Raw genomic sequence first — 22,614 nt, forward strand, 5'->3', positions numbered from 1 at the left:
GCAGCTGAGCCTCAACCCCAAGCCCCAGCCGGAGGGGCGCGTCCCCTGTCCTCCTCTCCAGCGAGACGAACGCTCAGCAGCTCGTTCCCTGGGCGCCAAGACCGATTTCCAAGTCGCCCACTTTCCCCCCTCGAGGGAGCTGCTGGCGCTTCTCCAGAAGCCTCCTCGGCTCCCAGCTCCAGCCCCTAAAATAAAAGCACCTTGCCAGAGAGCGGGGGAGGGGAGCAGCTGAACGAGGAGAATGAAAATACTAGGAGAACGACCCCATTCTCCAGGAAAAGGTAATGAGGGGAAGTGAAACAGTGTGAACTTACTCGGAAATGCAAACCGAGTTCAACTCACCCGGGAACAAACGACAGCAAGACAAATCAGCCACCGCACTCGCGGCTTCCCAGAAAGGGCCTCATGAATGAGAATGGGTTGCTAGGTTTCCTTCCCTCCTGACAATCGCTTCCCACAAGACTTCCACCGCCGAAAGAATACAGGCCGGGCCTGGTGACTGCGAAGTGAGGGAACCGCGCCAGGCCCACGAGGCCGCCCGCGACCGCTCCCGCCTTCAGGACCCTGGAGAGCGGCCGTCGCGCCCCTGGGACCTACGCCCAACCCAGAGCACCCGCGCCCGACTCCCGCGCCTCACCACCCCAGCACTTCATTCGCTGCTTCCCGCCTCCACCTTCATTTTTTTTTGGCAACCACCGCTCTTGTTTTTCACAGACAGATTAAATTGTTTTTTGTTTGGCATGAGGGGGTGTTTGGATTGGCCGAGCTACATTCCGGTTTGTAACTACACTAAACGTTAGTGTACCAAGAAACTAAGAGCGTCTCAAAGATGAGAGTCTGAACGAGGCAGGTGACCTTAAAAAGCCACTGAGTTCAACCCCTTTATAAAGGAACTCAAAAAGTAAAGAGACCTTCCCAAGGTTAGCCATTAAGTTAGTGGCAAGTTTGAGAGTAGAACCGTGGGTTTCTGACTTCTAAACTAGTGCTTCCCTCCACTTTCCAAAAGAAAAAAAAAATACCTCATCGCTTAGGTCTCCTAAGCAACAAGTGGAAGGTGGAAAGGCCGGTGTTCCTGAGAATAAGAAGGACACATGGAGTTTGGAAAGGAGGTCTGCAGAGGGTTCACTTGTAGTAGCAGCCCTAACATGGAATCCCGGTGTCCCCTGCTCCACGCAACATACCCACAGCCACACTGGCCAGTCCCTTTCTCCAACCAGCCTGTGGAGGGTCTGGGGCCCTTCAGCCACCTTCAGCCACTATCTGGACCTTCCATAGACAACAATCCCAATAGAATCTAGTAGCCAAGGCCAACTCTGTGCCTCTGGCAGGCAGAGCTCTGGGCACTTAGGGAGATGGGAAAGGGCAGGGGGAACAAGGGAAGACCAGAGAAGGGAGGGGAAGAGCAACAGTTACAAAAGTGAACTAGGATTTTCATGCAAATTCTGAAGAACCAGGCGATGTGAACACAGACCCTTCTGCATACCGCATGTCACATTCAGCGTGCATAGGAGTCCCCTGGGAATGTTACCATGCAGATTCCGATGCATTGGCTGGGTGGGGATCAAGAGTCTTTATTTCTAACAAGCTTCTAGGTGTTGGAGAAGCTGCTGGCCTACAGACCACAAACCAAGTAGCACGGAGTTAGGAAATACAGGAGTGGGAGGGGAAAGAATCTCCCTATAGGCCTTTCCTTCTGCTTTCACCGATCTTCTCTTGCACCCCCAAAGTAATGCCTGAAAATTCTGTAGTAAAGAGCCCCATCTAAGCGGCCGGACACCACAGTAACCGTATGCTGGTTTTGTTTCTCTCTCCCCGCCCCAGTCCTTCCCGCCTGCACAGCTCCCAGACTCGCCCGCCGCCCCGAAGCTGTTCGGCCTCCTTTCTAGCCCGCTTTCCAGCCTCGCAAGGTTCTTCTCTCACCTTCTCCGGCGACCCCCTCCCGAGGCTCCCCGGAGGCGCCTGGACTTCTCTCCCCTGCTTCCCGCCCTGCTGGCCGCCCGGCTCTCGCGGGGGCACGAGGAGCTGCCGGTCCGCCTATCGCTCCTGCTCGGGGCGGCGCTGGCACTGCCCGGCCGACCCTCGGGGGGTCGTCCGCTGAGGCCCCCCCATCCGGTCGCCAAACCGAGGGAAGAAGACGCCACCGCTGGGCAGAGCTCGCCCATGCCGGTGAGTACCGTGGTCTCCACTACGCCCCACACCCAGCCTCCCCAGGGCACCAGCCTCTCCCGATTCTTCCTAACCCCGACTGACCCGCTCCGCCGGGGCCAGCAGCAGGGAGGGTGGCAAGGTCGGGAAGGCCGGGACATGGCTGGGCAAGTCCTAGGACGGGACACTGGCGGCTCCCGGGACACCGCCCCTCCCCGCGGGAAGACACTCCAAGCTACTTTTTCCTGGGCCATTTCCTTTCCAGGGTCCAAGAAAACGGGAGGGAGCCCTCGCTCTTCCCCGAGGCTGCCTTTCAAACTCTCAGCGTGTCGCTCTCCTCCCCCTACTCCGAGCCTCCCCCAGATGCGCCTCCGCCGGCTCCCAGCGCTTGCTCTCCCACTCCCCTGCCCTCTCGGCAGGCAAGGGAGGAAATGACGTGATGTTATTTTTGTGTCAGGTCAGTTTCCAGCTTCAGCTTAGCCCTCCGAGCTCCAGGGAACTACCCCCGCGGCCCCACCGGGTCCCACTCCCGAGGGGACACTGCGGGCTACGGGGACACGCGGTGCTGCGAGTCCGGAGAGCTGGGCGGCTGGGTTCCCCCTCCCGCTGCCCCCTGGTCTACTCCTCTCCCCGGACTCCGGAGTCCCTGGAGAAGGGGACGCGGAGGGCGACTGCCGAGGGTCTCAGCGGGATCCGGAGTCAGGGGTTAGTTCCCCCCCTTATCCCCCGCTCGGTTGCCGGGTGGGGCCTCCGCGCTCTGGCTAGCTGGGAGGGGGCGAGGGCCGCTTTCCAGGGCGGGAAGACCGGAGGCCCAGGCTGCGCCGGGGTGGGGCGGGGACACAGCTAAGAGAGGCGCCCCGGGCCGGGGAGAAGGTAGGGGGCTGCCCTCCAGAGGCGGGCAGTCCACAGACGCGAAGCTCTGGGGACCAAGCACCCCCTCCGCGCCCGCCGCCCACCCCCGCTCCCTTCATTCACAAGGTCCGAGCACGCAGTCCAGCACACTGTAGTCTCGCTCGGTCCCTGCGCGCCGAGGGGAAGCGATGACACAGAGGACTTCGCAGACGCCCTCTACGCGCGCCTGGCTTCGCATCCACACTCTTGGGACTTGCTAATCCGGGGCTGGAGCAGTGGGGCTGCGGCCGGGGTGGAGGTCGCGCCCCGAGTGGGGCCACGGGGGTACCCCTAGCGCCCGCCGCGGTGGAGTGCGCCGCCGCTGGAGGGAGGCGAGACGTGGGATTGCCCGGCCGGGTAAAGGGAGTGAGGGGGCGGGGAGGAGGCAGAGCAAGGGGAGGAAGAGGCCGGGAGAAGAGGGCTAGAGCAAAGACCGAGAGCCGGAGAAAGGGGAAAGGCGCGGGGAGCAATCGCAGACGTAGAGAGGGCAGCCCTCCGCGCTGCAATAGTTAAGAAGGCACCCGCGGGACGCATGCGCACGGCGGACGGAGGCGAGCTGGCCGGGGCTTCCCCCGCCGCCGGCAGGGTGGACGGTGGGCTCGTGAGTATCCCGGTTCCTCGACCTCTCTTTCTTCGTCTCGGGCTCGCCTTGAGGCTTCGTGCTGGAAAGTGGCCGAGGCTGGGAGGGGCGCGCCGCTTGTCCGGACCTCGGGGTGTCGCCGTTGCTGCGGGGCGGGAGCGGGTGCGAGTCGGGGGTTCCTGCCCGCAGCGTTAGTGCGAGTTTGGGGGAGTGGGGCTGCGAGTGCGTCCGCGTCCGAAGAGGGGCATCGCGCCACCAGGATCAATATGTCCCGGGCCTGCCAGGGCGTCCGCGATTCCACCTCTGCGGCCTCGGGTCGGTGTCTTGGTGGGGAACGCGGGAGTCTAGACTTTAGACCCTAGAAATCGCATTGACACCCGAAGCGTATTTTGGAAAGACCAGGCGAGTGGAAGCGTCGGCGTTCTCACGGGATAGGGAGAGAACAAGGAAGGGGCCGGGCGCCCGGGGCTGGTGGTTTGAGTGCCGCTGGGAAGGGAGCGAAAGGAGACAGAGCCTCCTGGAATCGCAGCGCCTCCTTTTAGGAGAAGTGCAACCAGGGCAGGGGCACCGAGGGGCAGGGTGAGGAAGTGGACGCCCCACGCGTGGACCCTAGAAGACAACTAGGTATGGGCGTTCACTCGGAGCCTCTGTTCACGCTCTTGAAAACCGAATGAACAGAGAAGTGCCCTCCACCCTTCGCCTGCGCCAAGGCAGTTAACGTGCAGGCGCCGCCGGGATTTTCCTGGAACAAACCGGGGCACTTGATCTTCCGCACCCTCGGAGCTGCCCTGGGAAGTCGAAACAAGTCTGGGCGCCCGGACTGCGGAGACTGGAAAGCAGGGGGAGGAGGGCAGGAGACTGGGGGCGGGAGGTGGAGGTGCAGGCTGCAGCTGGGGACCGAGGTGGGCGTTGGAGGGGAGGGTCTGTGTGCGCGGCTGTCCTCCAGCGCTGGGGGAGCGGGCGGGCCAGGGGCCTCTAGGGAAGCGGCGCTCCTGGACAGGGGTGACTTTCCCGTCTCTGTGGGCGCGGCGATCCCCCCACCCAGCTCCGGCGGAGGAATGGGGTGGGGGAGGAGCCCTGAGAGAAGCGGCTAGCTGAGAGGGTGGGCGTTTTGGGGAAAGGTTTGCTTGCGCTGCGGCCCTACCGCTGCTAGAGAAGTGGGCGAGAGAGAGTGGGCGCCGGGAGGGGGTCTATAGGCGCCGCGACCTACCCCATCTCCCTCCACGCTTGTGGGGGAGTGAGTGGGGAAGGGGCTTTGGGAGAGGCGGCGCGCGGGCACTGAGGTGCATCGTGAGCTTCCCGGACTTGACAGCATCAAAGGAAAACTCTGGCGAGCAGCCAGGGCCAGCGAGCGACCCCAGCAGCAGGGACGCGGCCATGCAGAGCGCTCGCGGACAGGCGAGGGGGATCCCAGGGGAGCAGCTGCTGCCCACGGCCCACTGGCGATGCACGGAGTGGAGAAGTGAACGTGGTCTACAGGATTTCCATCCGGAAGGTGGAGAGCGCTACAGGGGAATCTCCTCGATTCCTGTCCCTCTCATAATTTGGCAAAAGCACGCGCCACTGCCCTCCGGCCTGGGCGACAGAGCGAGACTCCGTCTCAAAAAAAAAAAAAAAAAATTGGCAAAAGGCTGTCGCTCTTTGTCGAGCTCCCCACGTTCCCAGTCACCTGGCTGGGGTTCGTTGGTGTAAAAACCCCAGCCTTGGTGCCCTCGGTGCCGGCAGGACCCTCGCCCACTGGCTAGCGGAATCAGGCACCTGCACGCGGGCTCCTCATTGCCCCAGAGTGTGGGGAGCAAGGGGCTTCTGCATCAGTCTCCAGCCACCCTGCTTGGGACACAGGTGGCAGGGCCCTGGCGTGGTTTGGCTTCATTTCATTCCTAGTGGCTCCAAACCGTGGAATTGACTAAACAAATGTTCAAGTTCGCAAAACGGTCTGACTTCCTCCCCAAACTTGACAAGGACATTTCTAGTGAAATTACTCTATCTGTAAGTTTTTTGGCACAACCATAGTTTGCAATTTACTATTTTTGTTAAAATATTTTTTCTCCAAACCTAATTTTTTTTGGGTCTCATCCTGTTTATCTTCTGTTCATTAAGTGACATCTTTCTTTTTTTTTTTTTCTTTGAGACTGAGTTTCGCTCTTGTTGCCCAGGCTGGAGTGCAATGGCGCGATCTCGGCTCACTGCAACCTCCGCCTCCCGGGTTCAAGCGATTCTCCTGCCTCAGCCTCCCAAGTAGCTGGGGCTGGGATTACAGGCATGCACCATCACTCCCGGCTAATTTTTTGCATTTTTAATAGAGACGGGGTTTCTCCATGTTGGTCAGTCTGGTCTTGAACTCCCGACCTCAGGTGATCCGCCTGCCTCCGCCTCCCAAAGTTCTGGGATTACAAGAGTGACCCACCGCGCCTGGCCATAAGTGACATCTTTCTTATCACGTATTAGTAACGCATATGAGAGGCAATGTTGCCAAACCAGTGAGAGTCTTGAGCTCTGTAACTGGGTTCAAATCCCAGCCTAACTGCATAACCCTGGACTAGTTACTTATCCTCTGGGCGTTAGTTTCATCATCTGTGAAATGGGGGTAATAAGAGTACTTACCTCAGCAGCTCAGCAGAGCACGGTGGCTCACTCCTGTAATCCCAGCACTTTGGGAGGCCGAGGCAGGTGGATCACCTGAGGTCAGGAGTTCTAGACCAGCCTGGCCAACATGGTGAAACCCCATCTCTACTAAAAATACAAAAAATTAGCCGGGTGTGGTTGCTGGCACCTGTAATCCCAACTACTCTGGAGGCTGAGGCAGAAGAATTGCTTGAACTCGGGAGGCAGAGGTTGCAGTGAGCCAAGATGGAGCCACTGCACTCCAGCCTGGGCAACAAGAGCAAAACTCCATCTCAAAAAAAAAAAAAAAAAAAAAGAGTACCTACCTAATGTGCTAGCTGACAGCATTCAGTAAATTAATAACATAGAGCTCTTATAACGGGATGGCACATACCAAGCAAAAGCTGTTATTACTATTATTATATTGATGCTAAATTGGCTAGACTTCAAACTATAAATAAGATCAGTAACGGAATGCATATTTTTGTATACTATAAAGAGTATGCATAATGAAACACATGTCCATCATCAAAATTAGAAAAACAGTCTTTTATTTATTTTTTTTTTTTGAGACTGGGTCTCACTCTGTCACCCAGGCTGGAGTGCAGTGGCATGACTGAGGCCCACTGCACCCTTGAACTCCCAGATTCAAAGGATCCTCCCACCTCAGCCTCAGGAGTAGCTGAGACTTAAGGTGCCTGCCACCGCACCTGGCTAATTTTTAAATTTTTTATAGAGACAGGATCTCGCTGTGTTGCCAGGGCTGATGAACAGCCAGTTTAACAGAATCTGAAAATGTACCTTAGGAGCTTGAAGTGCTAACTTGTCTGAGATCACTGTAAACGTTTTAGCTGAAACACCCCTTATATCAAAAATACAGAATGATGAAAATCAGGTTACTTATTCTACCTCCTTCGCATTACAGATGAGGAAACATTCAGAGAGGTTAAGGGTCTGGGCCAGAGATCTCCAGCTAATTAGGGGCCAAAATAGAATGAGGACTTCTGGCTCATTCCCCAGGGCTCTTACACACCACACTGCTGATTTCCTGTTTACTACATATTAATGAACTGTTAACAGACAGAAAGTATAAATAAGGAAAAAGTGTACAAGCATGTGCTATCTCTAGCACCAAGAAGGACCAGGCAGTCATGTCGTGGCTACTGTTGTCCCACAGCTTTATCTTGGTCCCTCACATTATAAGACATGACCACATGACTCGCCTCAGGTAAGGTAAGGTCACAGATCAAGCTATTGTCAGAGCCAGCATTAGCATTTTAGGCCCCACTTGGGTATACATTTGATTGCATATTCTATTAATCTCTTGTAGCAGTTTTAGAAATCATTTTTGAGCTTTTCTTGCATTCTTAAAATACCCTTCCAGCTGGCTTTGAAGGTCTTTCCTATAAGAAAGCCTTTTAGAAAAGGCCTTCAAAATTACACAGAAGGAGATTTTATGGACTAACGAGAGTAAAAGAGAAAAGCTTTCTTATTTTAATGCAGTAGCCTGTAACTGGTTTCATTCCAGGCACTTAAGTATCAATTCCTGAAATCCTGCTGTTCTTTTATTTCCGCATGTGGCCATCTAACCACATTCACCTTCCATGGACAGATGCAGATAGTGGCTTAAAGGTCCAGCCCTCACATCAACAGTTTAAGAATTATACGGCAGAGGCCGGGCGCGGTAGCTCACGCCTGTAATCCCAGCACTTTGGGAGGCCGAGGCGGGCGGATCATGAGGTCAGGAGATCGAGACCATCCTGGCTAACGTGGTGAAACCCCGTCTCTACTAAAAAATACAAAAAATTAGCTGGGCGTAGTGGCGGGCGTCTGTAGTCCCAGCTACTCGGGAGGCTGAAGCAGCAGAATGGCATGAACCTGGGAGGCGGAGCTTGCAGTGAGCCGAGATTGCGCCACTGCACTCCAGTCTGGGCGACAGAGGGAGACTACGTCTCAAAAAAAAAAAAAATGAATTATACGGCAGAGCCTTTCTGGTGAACATCTGGTCTTACAAAGTTATTTATAGGGATGGTGTGTCTCCCAGGGAAGGTACTTCTAGGAATTATGCCTGCATCCTTGAAAAACGAAACCATGTTTTTTTCCAGTGTGTGAACTGGATACTGAGTATTACTCTTTTTTTTTTGACTCCAAGAAACCTCTTGCATGAATACCCTACTCTTGAATACTTTGCATCTTGGGATACTTACTACATGTTCTTACACAGAAGGACAGGGCATTAAGAAGGGAGTGACTTTCTAGCATGCTCCCAAGCCAGTTTGGCAGAACTTAGTTTTGAAATCACGTGTCAAGTTAGGTCCCAATATGATTATAATGTGAATCACTGTCCAGTTTGGAATATTTCAGATTGGTTTTCAGTGCACCACCAGGTGACTCACAATGTGAGCTTCTATTCAAACAAGTACAGTGTCAGTCAGCAACTAATAGGGCTCACTCTGAGTCAGAGCTTAGCATTTAGTACAATAAGTGTGAGTCACTGACTACACGGCACCATCTGAGATGGTCCCTGAATGTTACTTTGCACAGCTAGCTCAAGAGTTAAGGCGACGCTGCTTGGAGTGAGTCAGTTCATAGTACAACTGAATGGGCTCTTGGAGAGGCCATTCACAATCAAGTTTGATGTGGCTGAGTGCTCAGAGTAATATTACATGATTATAAATTCATGGAGTAGATTACCTTGATTCTAATCCAGCTGATTAGAGTCTAGCTATTTGCATAGGGAATCACTTGTGAAATATGAGTAATATGCTCTGTTGCCCAGCAGTGATATTTTACATGAGTTATTTCAATAGTTATTAAAGCCATTTGACCTTTCTGATTTTGAATGCTCAATTTCTAGTTACGCATTTATTTTATTCTAAAGTGTAAAATACTTTTCATATGAGCATTTGGGTTTTAGGCAAAGGCATCTCATGCAAAGTTATCTGATAGCTTGGCTTCCTGAGGTGCTGGATTGTACAATGTGCACCTCCATCCAACAGTGAAGGAGTGGAGAACGCCCTGCTATCTGGTTTGTCTACATTTGTGCCCCTCTGAAGCTGACTGAATTGTGGTTGCTCAAGGCTAGAGCACAAGTTTGTACTGCTGCTCTTAGACTAAGGACACCAGGGACTTTAACCCTTTTAGGGCTGAATGGCTGGAATCAACACTTACACAGCTGTTGAATTTTTGCAACAGTGGAAAGAATTATGCACCTACTCCTTACCTCACCCTTATAATGGACTTTTATGTCTCAGGGTGGGGTGATAATGAGATTTAAGGGACTAGTAGATTTCTTTCTTTCTTTCTTTCTTTTCATGTCTTTTATTAACTAATACACAATTACTTGTCTTCTGGTTTGTTGAAGCAATAAATCAGACAACATTAGCCATAATAATGACTGTCAAAGTGGCTGGCCATAAAAACTCCAGCACCACATTCATCTGAAGGGCACTCCCAACGAAGGCCACTAATTCTGCCATTTTCATCCACCTTATAGTATTTCAGGACACCCACTTCACCTTCTTTCTCTTATGCTTATTCTTGGGAGTCGTGTAAGATTTCTTCCTAGTTTTAGCACTACCATAAAGTCTCAACACAAGATAAAAAGAGTAAATTCCTTTTGAATGTTGTAGTCAGAGAAAGTACGTCCATCTTCCAGTTACTTGCCAGCTTCCAGTCACTTGTCTTTGCTGATCAGGAGGAATTCCTTCCTTATCCTGGATATTAGCCTTTACATTTTTCTGTTGTATCCAAGGGTTCAACCTCTAGGGTGAGATGATCTTCCCTGTAAGGATTTTTGCAAAAATCTGCATTTTGGTGGAGGCTCCACCTGAGGTTGAGGGAAATGAAGAGATGGGTTAGACTGGACACAAGAGAGGTGACACAGGAGAGGGTGCTGGCCAGAGAGCAGCCCAAGAGCACACGCCCATAGATTTCTTAATTTGTATAAAAGTCATGTTGATAATTAGTGACAGGAAGTCATTATCCAGAGAACTCAGATTAGACTACTGTTAAAAAGTACATGTGGCCAGGCGTGGTGGCTCACGCCTGTAATTCCCACACTTTAGGAGGCCAAGACGGGTGGATGGATCACCTGAGCCCAGGAGTTCCAGACCAGCCTGGGCAACATAGTGAAACCCTGTCTCTTAAAAAAATGCAAAAAATTAGCTGGGTGTGGTGGTGCACACCTGTAGTCCCAGCTACTTGGGAGGCTGAGGCCAGAGGATTACCTGAGCCTGGGGACACTGAGGTTGCAGTGGGCCATGATCTTGCCTCTGCCTTCCAGCCTGGGCAACAGAGTGAGACCCTGACTTTAAAAGAAAAGGTATATTTTTCTCTGTTCATATTTTGATGACTCCAAAAGAATCTTACATGTATGGGGTCTTCCATTATACATTCATTGTGTTTTTACAAATATTTATTTCTAGTGACTACCCAGATATAATTCATATATCGCCTGCCGTAAAGAAAGGTATAGATATTTCTTTGCATTTAAGGGGGACTTTACATAAAAAGTTTAATTCTTCCTGACTTACTATAATCCCGGCAAATTTCAGTTGTTAGGTCTGTTTAATGAATTAGAGTATTTCTAAAACTGAAACAAAGTTTTTCTGTGTTTGTTAGGTTTCAGTGAGGAGCTATTTGGTATTTTTGTGAGGTTTATGACGGCTTTTAACTTCGTTTACTTGAGTTATAACTTACAGTAAAGTTTACACATCTTAAGAGTACAGCTTAATAAACTTTATGTAAGTGTACCCCCACAGAACCACCATTTAGATCAGGGTTTCTCACCTCAGCACTGTGGAAATTTGGGGTTGAACAACTCCTTATTGAGGGGGGCTGTCCATTGCCCTGTAGGATGTTTAGCAGCATCCCTGATCTCCACCCACTGTATGATCCAGTAGCACCCCTCCCTGGATGCCATGACCAAAAATGTCTCTAGACATTGCCAAGTGTCCCCTGGGGCCAAAATCACTCACCACGGCTCTAGATGAAGATATAGGATATTTTCAGCTCCCCGTGCTCTCCCAAAGATTCCATCTCACTTCCTTCCATTCAGGACTCCCACAGGTAACCACTTTTATAACTTCTTTCACCATATACCAATTGTGCCTGCTTTTAAACTTCATATGGAATTAAATAGTGTATAATATCTGCATCTGATTCTTTAGCTCAGTATTATGTTTTTGAGATTCATTTGTTGTTGTATGTATTGTTATTTTTTAATGCTGTGCAGCGTTCCTTTGTGTGAATACACCACAGTGTATTCCATTCCACTACTGAAGAAATTTTAGTTGTTTCCAGTGTGGAGCTATTATGAATAATGCTAATATGAACATTCTCATTCATGTCTTTTGATGAAATTATTTCCTTTGGGTATATGCCCAGGATAAAAATTGTTGGGTAATAAGTCCAGTGTATGTTTAGCTTTAGTAGATACTGCAAAACTGTTTCATAGTCCAAATCAGTTTACATCCATCCCCACCAGAAAAGTGTGTATTGCTTCACATCCTCACCAGTACTTAGTATTGTTTGCCCATTTAACTTTAGTCATTCTGGTGGCTGTGTAGTGGTATCTCATTATGGTTTTAATTTATATTTCCCTGGCTACTAGTGATGTTAAGCATCTTCTTATATGTTTTTGGGTCAAGTCATTTGTATATTTTCTATTTAAAATGCCTCTACAAGCCTTTGGCCCATTTTTCTTTTTCTTTCTTTCTTTCTCTCTCTCTCTCTTTTTTTTTTTTTTTTTTTTTGAGACAGGGTCTCACTCTGTTGCCCAGGCTGGAAGGCAGTGGCACAATTAGCTGTGAAGCTGAGACTATAGGTGTGCACCACCACACTCAACTAATTTTTTTATTTTGGGTAGGGGGAAGGGGTAGAGATGGGGTTTCACCATGTTGCCCAGGCTGGTCTTGAACTTCTGTTTGGCTCATTTTTCTATTGTGCCATTGAGCTTTTATTATTGTTATTATTGATCTGTTGGAGTTCTTTATATATTCTGGATACAAGCCATCTGTCAAAATTCTGTGTGTGTGCACACATGCGCACACTGCAAATCTCTTCTTCCAGTCTGGCCTGCCTTTACACTCTCATTCCATTATCTTCTGACTTTCGTAGTTTCTGTTGGAAAGTTACGCTTCTTTGAAGGTAGCATATTGTTATCCTCTGGCTAAAGTTTTTCTCTCGTTTTTGACTTACCACAGTGAATATAATGTGTCTATATGTGGTTTTCATTTTATTTATTCTGCTTTGGGTTAACTGAGCTTCTTATATCTGTGGATTGACGTCTTTCATCAACTTTGGAAAATTTTCACTCAACACCTCTTCAAATATGGCTTTGTCTGGTTTTCTTTCTTTCTCTCCTGCTTCTGGGACCCAAATCATACATATGTTAGACTTTTTCCTTCATGTCTTTTATTGTCTGATCTGTTTTGTTCATTTCTCATCTCTTTCTGCTTCAATTTGAATATTTTCTGTTGACCTGTGTTTTAGTTAATTAAGTTGTCTTCCTCTGTGCCTAAGTCTTCTGTCAAACCATCTAGTAAGTTATTAATTTCAGAACTTGTTTTCTTCTAAATGTAGTATGCCAATTTGATTCATTTTAATATATTTAAATTATCTGATGAAATTTCCCATCTTTTCATCAGTTTAGTCCATCTAGTTCTTATCTACTAAATCCAATGAGATCATCTGTGTGCCTGTATCCATTTTTTTATTCATCACATTTTTATCTCTCTTCACATATCTAGTAATTTTTATTATATGTAGACATTGTATATAAAGAAACTGTGTAGGTTCTCTAATTTCTTCCACCGGCAAGGATTGAATCTCCCTTGGAGGGATTTCCTGTCTAAGGATGAAGGACTGAAGGGCTGATCACTTCAGGCCAGCAGGTATTAGAATGGGTCAGATCTGGTAACAGTTTTGGGAGTTTTTTTGTTTTGACATGGAATCTCCCTCTGTCACCCCCAGAATGGAGTACATTGGCACCATTATAACCTAGAATTCCTGGGCTCAAGCAGTCCTCCCACTTCTACCTCCTGAGTAGCTGGGATTACAGGCCCATGCCAATTCACCTGACCATTTTTTAAAAATGTTTTGTAGAGATGGGGTCTTGCTATGTTACCCAGGCTGGTGGGTAAATTTTTAATAAAATTTAGCTAATGCCCAGTTCTTTCTTGTTCCTTGGGAATTTTCTCCTGGATTCCAGAATGAAAGCCTGATGGACTTCTATCTCCTTGGTCTCAAAAGAATGGAAGACTCAGTCTTGCCTTCAGAGGTTTTAAGTTTGTTCTTTGCCTCCACCTTCCCCATATGGCCTCCACATTTGATAAATGTCTTATAGGACCCAGCCATGTGTTTGAGGAAGGCCTTGTTACCGAAGGGGACTTGTTCTTCCACATTAGAAAAGAGTCCCTTTATGTCCACAGCTTGTGCTAACGGTCAGCAAAAGCCCTCAGGAAAAAAACAGCTAGTGACACACAGCTCAGCTTGGAAGAGCTCTCTCACTCAGAAATTTTAGTTTATATAATCTTTTTGCTTTCACAGTTCTCTGATGACTTTAGAAATGTAATTTCACTTATTTATCTGAGTTTTTTTAGTTGTTGCATAAGAATAGTGATTTGGGCCAGGCACGGTGGCTCATGCCTTTAATCCCAGCACTTTGGGAGGCCAAAGTGGGTGGATCGCTTGAGGTCAGGATTTCAAGACCAGCCTGGCCAACATAGCAAAACCCCATCTCTACTGAAAATGCAAAAAAATTAGCCGGGTGTGGTGGCGTGTGCCTGTAGTCCCAGCTACTCAGGAGGCTGAGGCAGGAGAATCGCTTGAACCTGGGAGGCAGAGATTGCAGTGAGCCAAGATCATGCCACTGCACTCCAGCCTGGGTGACAGAGCAGGACTCTGTCTAAAAAAAAAAAAGTGATCTGCCTTGACCTATTGACATTTTTCTTGAATTAATTTTCTGTGTATTACATTGTTATCTTTTATATCATTTGTTTCCAATGTAATTCAGAAAATGTGTATTTTAAAATTTGCCATTTGTGTGTGTAAAATGTAATACATATTTTGTCAGTTTGAAAACACTGGAAAGAAAAGAAGTATGTTATAATTTTTGCAACTCTTTATGCTTCAGATTGCAGTTATGTAATGTAAAAAGCATGAGCACTGGAATGAAAGAGAACTAGGCTCAAACTTTGACTTTGATCATTAGTTTTGTGAACCTCTGAATCTGAATGTGTATAGCAGTGATAAGAATACTTGCTTTAACGTAATACATGTACAACAGAGGGTTCAAGAAAGAATCAGTAAGTGGTACCTCTTACCAATATTCTTCTAATATTTATCATTATTTTAAGCCCCTGACCATGTATAATTTGATTTTAAACATTTATATTTTGATATATTTCTATTTGGTACAGTTTCTAAAATTTTCACCATTTGAACAATGTTCTTTTTAAAAAACTTAATATAAAAGACCTGTACCATAACTTAATATCCAGGAAAAATATTACTGATAAGTTTATGAATTCATATTTGGCCTAATATTTGTCACTTATAGTCCCCCAAAAAATGACCTCCTGAAACTGAAGAATTTAGATAAAATTTAGTTGCAGACAGAATTGCATTCAGAATAGTCACTCTCAGTAAAATCCACATTTAACTACTTCGTGTTATATCAAGTAAGGCTTATTATAAGATATTGGCAATAAGAAAACAATATTAAAAAATATTAAGAAAAGGCTAACAGTATTTTCTGGAAAGAACAGCTGGTTGACCTTTGCAGAGGAAAGTCTATGTGGAGACTGTAATTTTAACATTATCTCCATGAATGATTGAAATATAATTAATTTTCATATTAGATTTCCTGTTGCCAAGTTGCTCTTTTATTTTGACTACGGCATTTGCTTCTTGAAAAAAAAATACCATATAAATATATAGAAATAGTTAGATTCTACTCTAAAGCTGAGAAGAAAATAGTAAACCTGGAGGTGGAGTAGCAGGACTCCCCTGACCTGGGCCAGGAGAACAGCACTGATGTGTGTGTCCCCAAGGCCTTGGACTTATCTCAGTCTCACCTGTCATCTCACTCTTACTATCTCAGCCTTTAGTTCCTTACTGTGATGACAGCCAGCTTCAATGACAGCCGGCTTTGCTGCTCTGACCTCCGTATTCCGAGGACTGCTCACCTTACCATTTATGGGCATATTTAAGTCAAGGCACAAGAGTGAGGGGATCTAGTTATGCAACAACCTGAAATTTATCATATTCTCACTAGAGCTAAGTTTTTGCCAAACACATAAGTTGCCTTCGGCCCCTTGAGTGACTGGTTAGGCAGTGCTGTTCTTTTGGCAAAATGAAATACTTATTAACAAAAACACCAGAACGTCATAACCAGACCATGTAGAATAAATTTGGCTTAAAGGATGAAAGAGTACTAAGAAGTATAAAAAGGATAAAATTATGCAAAATCTAGTAAAGCGAAAAACTCACCCGAGCATGTTAAACAAATGTCATAAACTAAACGAAAGGCTTTATTTCTTTTCTTTATCTTCCAGTGATCTGTATTCAAAATCATGAAGGCATTTATGAAAACTATAAATACTAATTTAGATAGAGAAAACATTTGTTAAAATCTATCAAATCTGGTCTGATAATTAGGAGGCTACATGTAGCTTATATTTTCTTAATTGAAACAGGTCCCCTATGTGCCTTTTTACCCAATATGTTAGTACGGACGTTTTTGTCCTGGGTCTCTGTATCCAACTGCCTTATTTTGTCTCACTGAAAGGTTATAAATTGCTATGGTTCCCTGCAAAGAGTCCAAAGCGCATAACCACTGAACATTTCAAGTCTGAAATTTCTTCAATTTTAGATCTGTTTGTTCAACATATCTACTATTTGACACTTCACACCAAGCGGGAGGGAGATCTAAAATTCAGTAGATATTTTGGTGCAAACTGTAGAAAACTAAAACCTCGAGGAGCAGAGATTCTCCCACACACATCCTAGGAACTGCAGACAAAAACATTCTGTCAGCTTAGCCCAGAGAACTGTCTTGGGAATGCTAAGGCCCTGTGGGACAAAGTAATGCGCTGGAGTTTCTATTAGCCCATTCGAATCAACAGCAGACCTTCTGGGAAAAGGACTCCAGAAGCCTTCACTGATGGGCCTACACAAATAATCCAAATCCATCGAATGTGGCCCATGTGCAGCTGTGGTGTGAGGGGCACTGTTCTGTGGGGTAACAGATGCGTCCGTGCCTTGAACCACATGATCTAGATTCAAGTCTGTTTGGGGCTGACTGAATGTCAGGCACATTAGACAACCTCCTTGAAGCTGAGTTTTCCCTATTAATAAATGGGATCTCAAAATCTCCACAAAATCATTTCAGATATTAAATGTAAGATGTGATACATTTGCTCATGTAAACACAGGGGAAAATTGTGCAATATTTAGACCCTGATAGAGTTTGGATTTTTTCTAGTGTCAGGATTTGCCATTGAAGCCCACAGGAGGGGACTAACAGGATCTAGATTCTATTTTAAAACAGTTGGTAAATATTTTAGGCTTTGTGGGTCACTGCAACTACTCAACTCTGCTACTGTAGCAGAAAGCTGTGCGGAGAGAGGGAAGGAGGTGGATATGGGACTTATTGTAGCCATCAAGACAAGAGATGGGGCTGCCAGCCTAGAAGTAGCGGGGATGCAGTGCAGGCCTGGTGTGAGTCCTGGAGATGCAGTGAGCTTGCTAAAGAGTGATGCATGAGAAATCAAGGTGACTTCTTGATGTAGGTGGATGGTGGCACCATGTGTGGCCATGGAGAACACAGGAGGTGAAACAGAGGGGCTGGAGGAGGAGATGCAGGATTCCATGTTAGACCCTAGAGATGTCCAGGAGAGCTCCAACTGTGGTGCCAGGCAGCTGGTTGGATCTGTGTGTATGGCAGCCAGGGAATGGCCTGGGCTAGAGGCAGAAATGTGGATTCATTAGGCTCTGATGATGTGCAGCCTGCTGTGCTGTGGTACGCTAAATGATCATGAAGTTATGGTGGGAAGCCTTGAAAATAATCAGTAGGATCTTACTACTTTAGAATCTGCGCTTCCTTTCCTCAATTATCCATAAACAGTCTATGAAGAGTTTCTGTTTATGACAGGGGTCAGCAAACAAGGCACAGGGCCACCTCCAGCCCTCTGCCTGCTTTTGTATACCCTGAACACTAATAATGGTTTTTCTTTTTATTCCCTTTTTTTTTTTTTTTTTTGAGACAAGGTCTTGTTCTGTTGCCCAGGCTGGAGTGCAGTGGCGGGATCTTGGCTCACTGCAACCTCTGCCTCCCAGGTTCAAGCAGTTCTCTTGCCTCAGCCTCTTGAGTAGCTGGGACTACAGGCACCCGGAACCATGCCTGGCTAATTTCCTTGTATTTTTAGTAGAAATAGGGTTTCACCATGTTGGTCAGAGTTGTTTCAAACTCCTGACCTCAAATGATCTGCCCGCCTCGGCCTCCCAAAGTGCTGGGTTTACAGGCATGAGCCACCACGCCCAGCCAAGAATGGCTTTTTACATTTTTTAATTGTTGGGAGAAAAAGTCAGAAGAATAAGGCCAGACATGATGGCTCATGCCTGTAATCCCAGCACTCTGGGAGGCCGAAGCACGAGAATCTCTTGAGGTTGGGAGTTTGAAACCAGCCTGGGCAACAAAGCAAGACCCTGCCTCTACAAAAAGTAAAAAATCAGTCAAGTGTGGTGGCATGAGCCTTAGTCCCCGCTACTCAGGAGGCTGATGTAGGAGGATCACTTGAGCCCAGGAGGTTGAGGCTGCAGTGAGCTGTGGATTGCACCACTGCACTCCAACCTGTGTGACAGAGTGAGATGCTGTCCCAAAAAAAAAAAAGAAGAATATTTTGTGACACATGAAAATTTTACAGAATTCAGATTTCAGCATCTATAAAGATTTATTGGAGCACAGCCATGCTCATTTGTTTGATGTTTGAGCTGCCTTTGTGATATAGAGGCAGAACTGAGTAGTTGCAGACAGACCAGGAGGCCTGCAAAGTGTGCAATATGTATGCTCTGGTCCCTCACTGAAAACATTTGTCTACCTCTGGACTATAGCATAAATATAAGTGTGGGGTATTACTAAGTTTTTGTAGGAAACAATCTGTATGAAAGTAAATATGAAGTTCATGCAATGACAGTTTTATTTCTTATAGAATAGTCTACTCTTTAAAAAAATTTCAAAAGACAGACCAAAAAACCAATTAAAGGCAATCTCCTATAGGAAATAAAATCAAAGGACCCAACTGAAGATTCCTTTGGGTATGCACTGTTTCAACATTCAGCATTTTCATATTAACAGGAAAACTTAGTAGCAATTAACAAGCCCCGAAAGGACTAATGAAGAAGGACCACAGGGAAATAATATGCACAAAGGTTTTGTGGCTAAGAGAGCTCAGATGGCTTTCAGAGATTTCAAATTACTTATAGCTTGAAAGCTTTAAATAGAATAGGAGCTTGCTATTTCATACCATTATCATAGGAGAATCATCTCAGGATAAAAAATTTCTAATAATGGACACAAGACAAAGTTTGAGGAGCCAATGCTACTGTCCACGGGGGATCATAGAGAATTTTCTATGGGCAAAAGTGGAATTTGTGAAAAAAGAAATGTAGAGGGAAAATTTGCCCAGATATTCCTGTAAGAAGTAGAGAAAGCTAGTTAGTTACTTATAAACACATCTTTTGTACATTTTTATCCTTAATTTGCATGTACGTTGACACATTTCATAACCCATCTGCTGTAATTGATGGAGAGGAAGTTCTTCAGCAAATATTCATCCAGGCCTAATGTCTGTTAAGATTTGTGCCCAGCACAAGCAGAATAGGCTAGGGCTGCCCTGGCAGACTGGACCAGACTAGAGGTGGATTCCTGCAGCACTGCGTAAGGCCCTGCTCTCACTTGTGGTCAAACTTGGATGCCCTGTCCATAAAAGTTTCCTTAGTTCCAGCTAATAATTTAGGGGCAATGGTAGGAAGCATCAATAGAAATGTTATTCATTAAAGACAGTTCAAATAAAAATGAATGTTACTTTTAAGGAACCTAATCTTTTAATAAGCATACTTTATAATATCCATATAGTAACCACAATACATTTGTCATACCCAACAAAATTAACAGTAAGCAATTCGCATCATCTAATGTGTAACCATAGCACATTCTTTCTCATTAGCCTCTTTACTAATCTTCCTCATCATCCATCTTCTTTTTCATACGCCAACTTGAAGAAACTGGACCTGCTGCCCCATCTATTGTCCCACACTGAATTCGTTTGCTGCTTCCTCAAGTTGCTAACTTGTTCCTGTATTCCCTAAATTTCTGCAAACTGGAGGTTAGACCCAAAGGCTCAAATAAATTCCTGTTGCATCACATCAGAGGGACACAATGTCTGCAAAATTGGCTCACTTTTAGTTATGGAAAGGACATTATTTCTAAAAGCTTGATAGGTCAGTCCAACGTATACAGAGTGGCTGATAGGTCCAAGGCATGTGGGGCACACACTGCAAAGGCAACAGGTGCTACTATTACTACAGCCGCCTTCTGCTTGCCGAAAGAGCTCGAGTGTCCACTCCTGGCCAAACTTTGGGAGCTCTGTTCCTCAGCAGGGCTGGAATGCCTCCTTGATGGCTGTGGGGCTGGATCCTAACCCCTTGCCTTGCACCACCAGGAGCTGCTGCTCTGCCTCCCCCTGGCTATAATTCCCTGCCTGACTTGAGGAGTGGTGATGATGATGATGATGATGATAAGGTTGTGTTTCCCTTCTGCACTGTTAATTTGGAGAATGTTCCAGGTGAGGAAAATGCATCACCTTCAGAGGATACCAGATGTTACCCAGACTACTGTCCTGGTATTGAGGGTACTCAGAGTGTACCTAGAAGTAGGTGTGGCCATTAGGGAGCACGGAAGGAGTGTTACCCTTTTTCCTTTGGGAGGCTGTGTTCCTTCCACCACATCAGAACCAAAGAAGAAACTGGCCTCCTCCTAATGCTCCACTGCCTTCACCATTACTTCCATATAATAACCTTGTGGCACTTTAACAGAAGTGTGGATTTGTGGAGGATTTAAATTCATATCAAATGTCAATTTACATTTTTTAGGGTTATATTGAAGCATGCATAACACATGATACCCTGTGGGCTCTAGATTACTTAGATTTCAAAACCAGAGATAGAAATGGAATATGTATGAGATTGAATACAGTAAGGGCTTATGTGGCATTTATTGCACATATTTATTGTTTTCTCTATTAAATAAAAGCTGAACTGTAATTAGTTAAGCCAGATGCATTTCTGTTTTTCCAGATGCACTGTGGGAACCCACTTTTCCACCTGGTGAATGTTGAAAAGACTATAAATACAATAATTCTCTAGGCCAAAGAGCACGGCAGGTGCTTTTAACCAAGGAAAGAGTTTGCATTTCTGATCTTTGTACTGACGTATGCCTATGAAAGAAAACACTGAAATGCTATGTAACGTGACTGGCATGTTCATTTGCATTTCACACCATAGCATGATGGTCAGGGAAAGTATTTTCATGGCACAGTATTGTTCAAATACATATTAAAATTTCTGCTGTTAGGAACTTTATGTTCCCAGCTGTGACGTGTTGACAGCATTTCCTTCAGAAGTCAGGCAGCTGCCCCCACACTGGCTACGATGCCATGTGATGCTCCTGTGTCTGTCCTCCTGGCACCACAATGCCTGTGTACCATGTTTGTCACCAGCATGCCGCATGTGCTATGCCCACTGCCTTTTGTCTCTCTATTGTCTTTATTGGGTATTTTTTCCTTCCTTTTCTCATGTGTCTCAGGTTTAAGTCACAGAATCATGACTTTATGGAACAGAAAGGGGAACGACTCAGCCAACAGCAGCCCAGAGCAGGTAGCTGACTTATGTCAGGTGAACAAGTTAGCGACAGAACAGAACACACAACCTGCATTTCTGTACTTTTTAGTACTCAATCCACCATGCTGCCTTTAAGGTAAATTAAAATACCAGCATTTAAAAACTGTTTTATGACATCCATTCACAGAGATGTGTAACCATCACTGCAATTCATTTTAGAATATTTTCATCACTCCAAGAAGAAACTCAGCACCCTTTAGCCATCAACCACCAAGTCCCTTCCTCCAGCAGCCCCAGGCAGCTTTCTGTTTCCACAGATCTGCCTGTTCTGAACATTTTATATAGATGGGTTCATATGATATGTGGCCTTTTCTAGCTGGCTTCTCTCACTCAGCATCCTGTTTGCACAGTTCAGCCACGTAGTGGTAGGTAACCATGGCATGTTACAAAGAGAAGAAAAACTTGGTGGTCATTTTGCCTCCAGTTCACAGAGGACGAAACCAAGGCCTAGGGAGGTGGCTTCAGGCTCTAGTCACAAAGCCCGACAGGGGAAGAGTGAGGATCCAGCTAGACCCCTCACCATTCACTGCTCTCAGCAGACTTCCTGGTGCTTCCCTGACCTGCGTGCAAAGGTGCTCTGCTTGGTGAACTGGCAGATTTACATGCCTGTCCTCTAGTTTTTCTGTTCTCAGCTTTGCCCGCTATTTTTGTCACTGCTTGCATGTCCTTGAAGGCATTCTGGGTTACTTCTAGATTTGTGAATGGTCGAGGTGCCAGATGTCTGAGGGTGGGTAAATGGGGTTCCTGCTATTTCATTCCCTGCTGAATATAGACACAAAGGTACAGGACCAATTTGTTTACAGTCTTTTTTTCCCCCTAGGTTAGAATGCAGTGGTGCAATCATAGCTCACTGCAGCCTTAACCTCCTGGGCTCAAACGATCCTCCCACCTCAGCCTCCTGAGTAGGTGGAACTACAGGTGCGTGCCACCATGCCTGGCTGATTTTTAAATTTTTTTTAGAGACGGGGTCTCACTGTGTTGCCCAGGCTGGTCTCAAACTCCTGGACTTAAGCAATCCACCTGCCTCAGCCTCCCAAAGTGCTGAGATTACAGTTGTGAGCCACTGTACCCAGCCTTGTTTACAATCTTAAAACACCTATAAGGTCTTTCTATATTACTCATCCTATTTTTACATTAAATATCAATGTTTATATAGCAAGAAATGTAAACAAAAAATAAAATATCAATAAGTACTAAATTTAAAGAAATAAGGCACCAGAGTAGCACCTGGTTTTCAGAGACCTTTCACATACATTCTCTCATTTAATCCTTTTAACAAATCTCAAGGCAGCTAATGTTATACACATGAGGAGGTGGAGGCTTAGGAAGGTGAAGTAATTTGGTCCAGGCCTCACAAGTGGCAAAGGTCAGGATGGCAGGGCTCCTCTGACTGGACACCCCATGCTCTCCTCCCCCTATCGCACCAGACT

At 46.4% G+C, this 22,614-nt stretch overlaps 1 protein-coding gene and 1 pseudogene across 8 annotated transcripts in view; one reads left to right on the top strand and one right to left on the bottom strand.

The window, feature by feature from the left end:
* The window catches only part of RGS20 (regulator of G protein signaling 20), a 108,258-nt gene that overhangs the window by 25,482 nt on the left and 60,162 nt on the right, over window positions 1-22,614 (top strand). Inside the window, exons 1-2 of one of the 8 annotated variants that reach the window (XM_054561616.2) lie at window positions 1,402-1,554; window positions 1,822-2,166. In XM_054561616.2, the coding sequence (XP_054417591.2) occupies window positions 1,522-1,554; window positions 1,822-2,166 (378 nt within the window). In that variant the 5' untranslated portion in view covers window positions 1,402-1,521. Of the gene's footprint in view, window positions 1-1,401; window positions 1,555-1,631; window positions 1,727-1,821; window positions 2,167-2,770; window positions 2,851-3,501; window positions 3,638-22,614 lie in introns of those variants that run through there. The other 7 variants (XM_054561615.2, XM_054561617.2, XM_054561622.2 and 4 more) reach the window with 7 other exon arrangements.
* On the bottom strand, window positions 8,669-12,798 carry LOC129061005 (ubiquitin-ribosomal protein eS31 fusion protein-like; annotated as a pseudogene).

This window comes from Pongo abelii, chromosome 7 (assembly GCF_028885655.2).
Source record: "Pongo abelii isolate AG06213 chromosome 7, NHGRI_mPonAbe1-v2.0_pri, whole genome shotgun sequence".
Lineage (NCBI taxonomy): Eukaryota > Metazoa > Chordata > Mammalia > Primates > Hominidae > Pongo > Pongo abelii.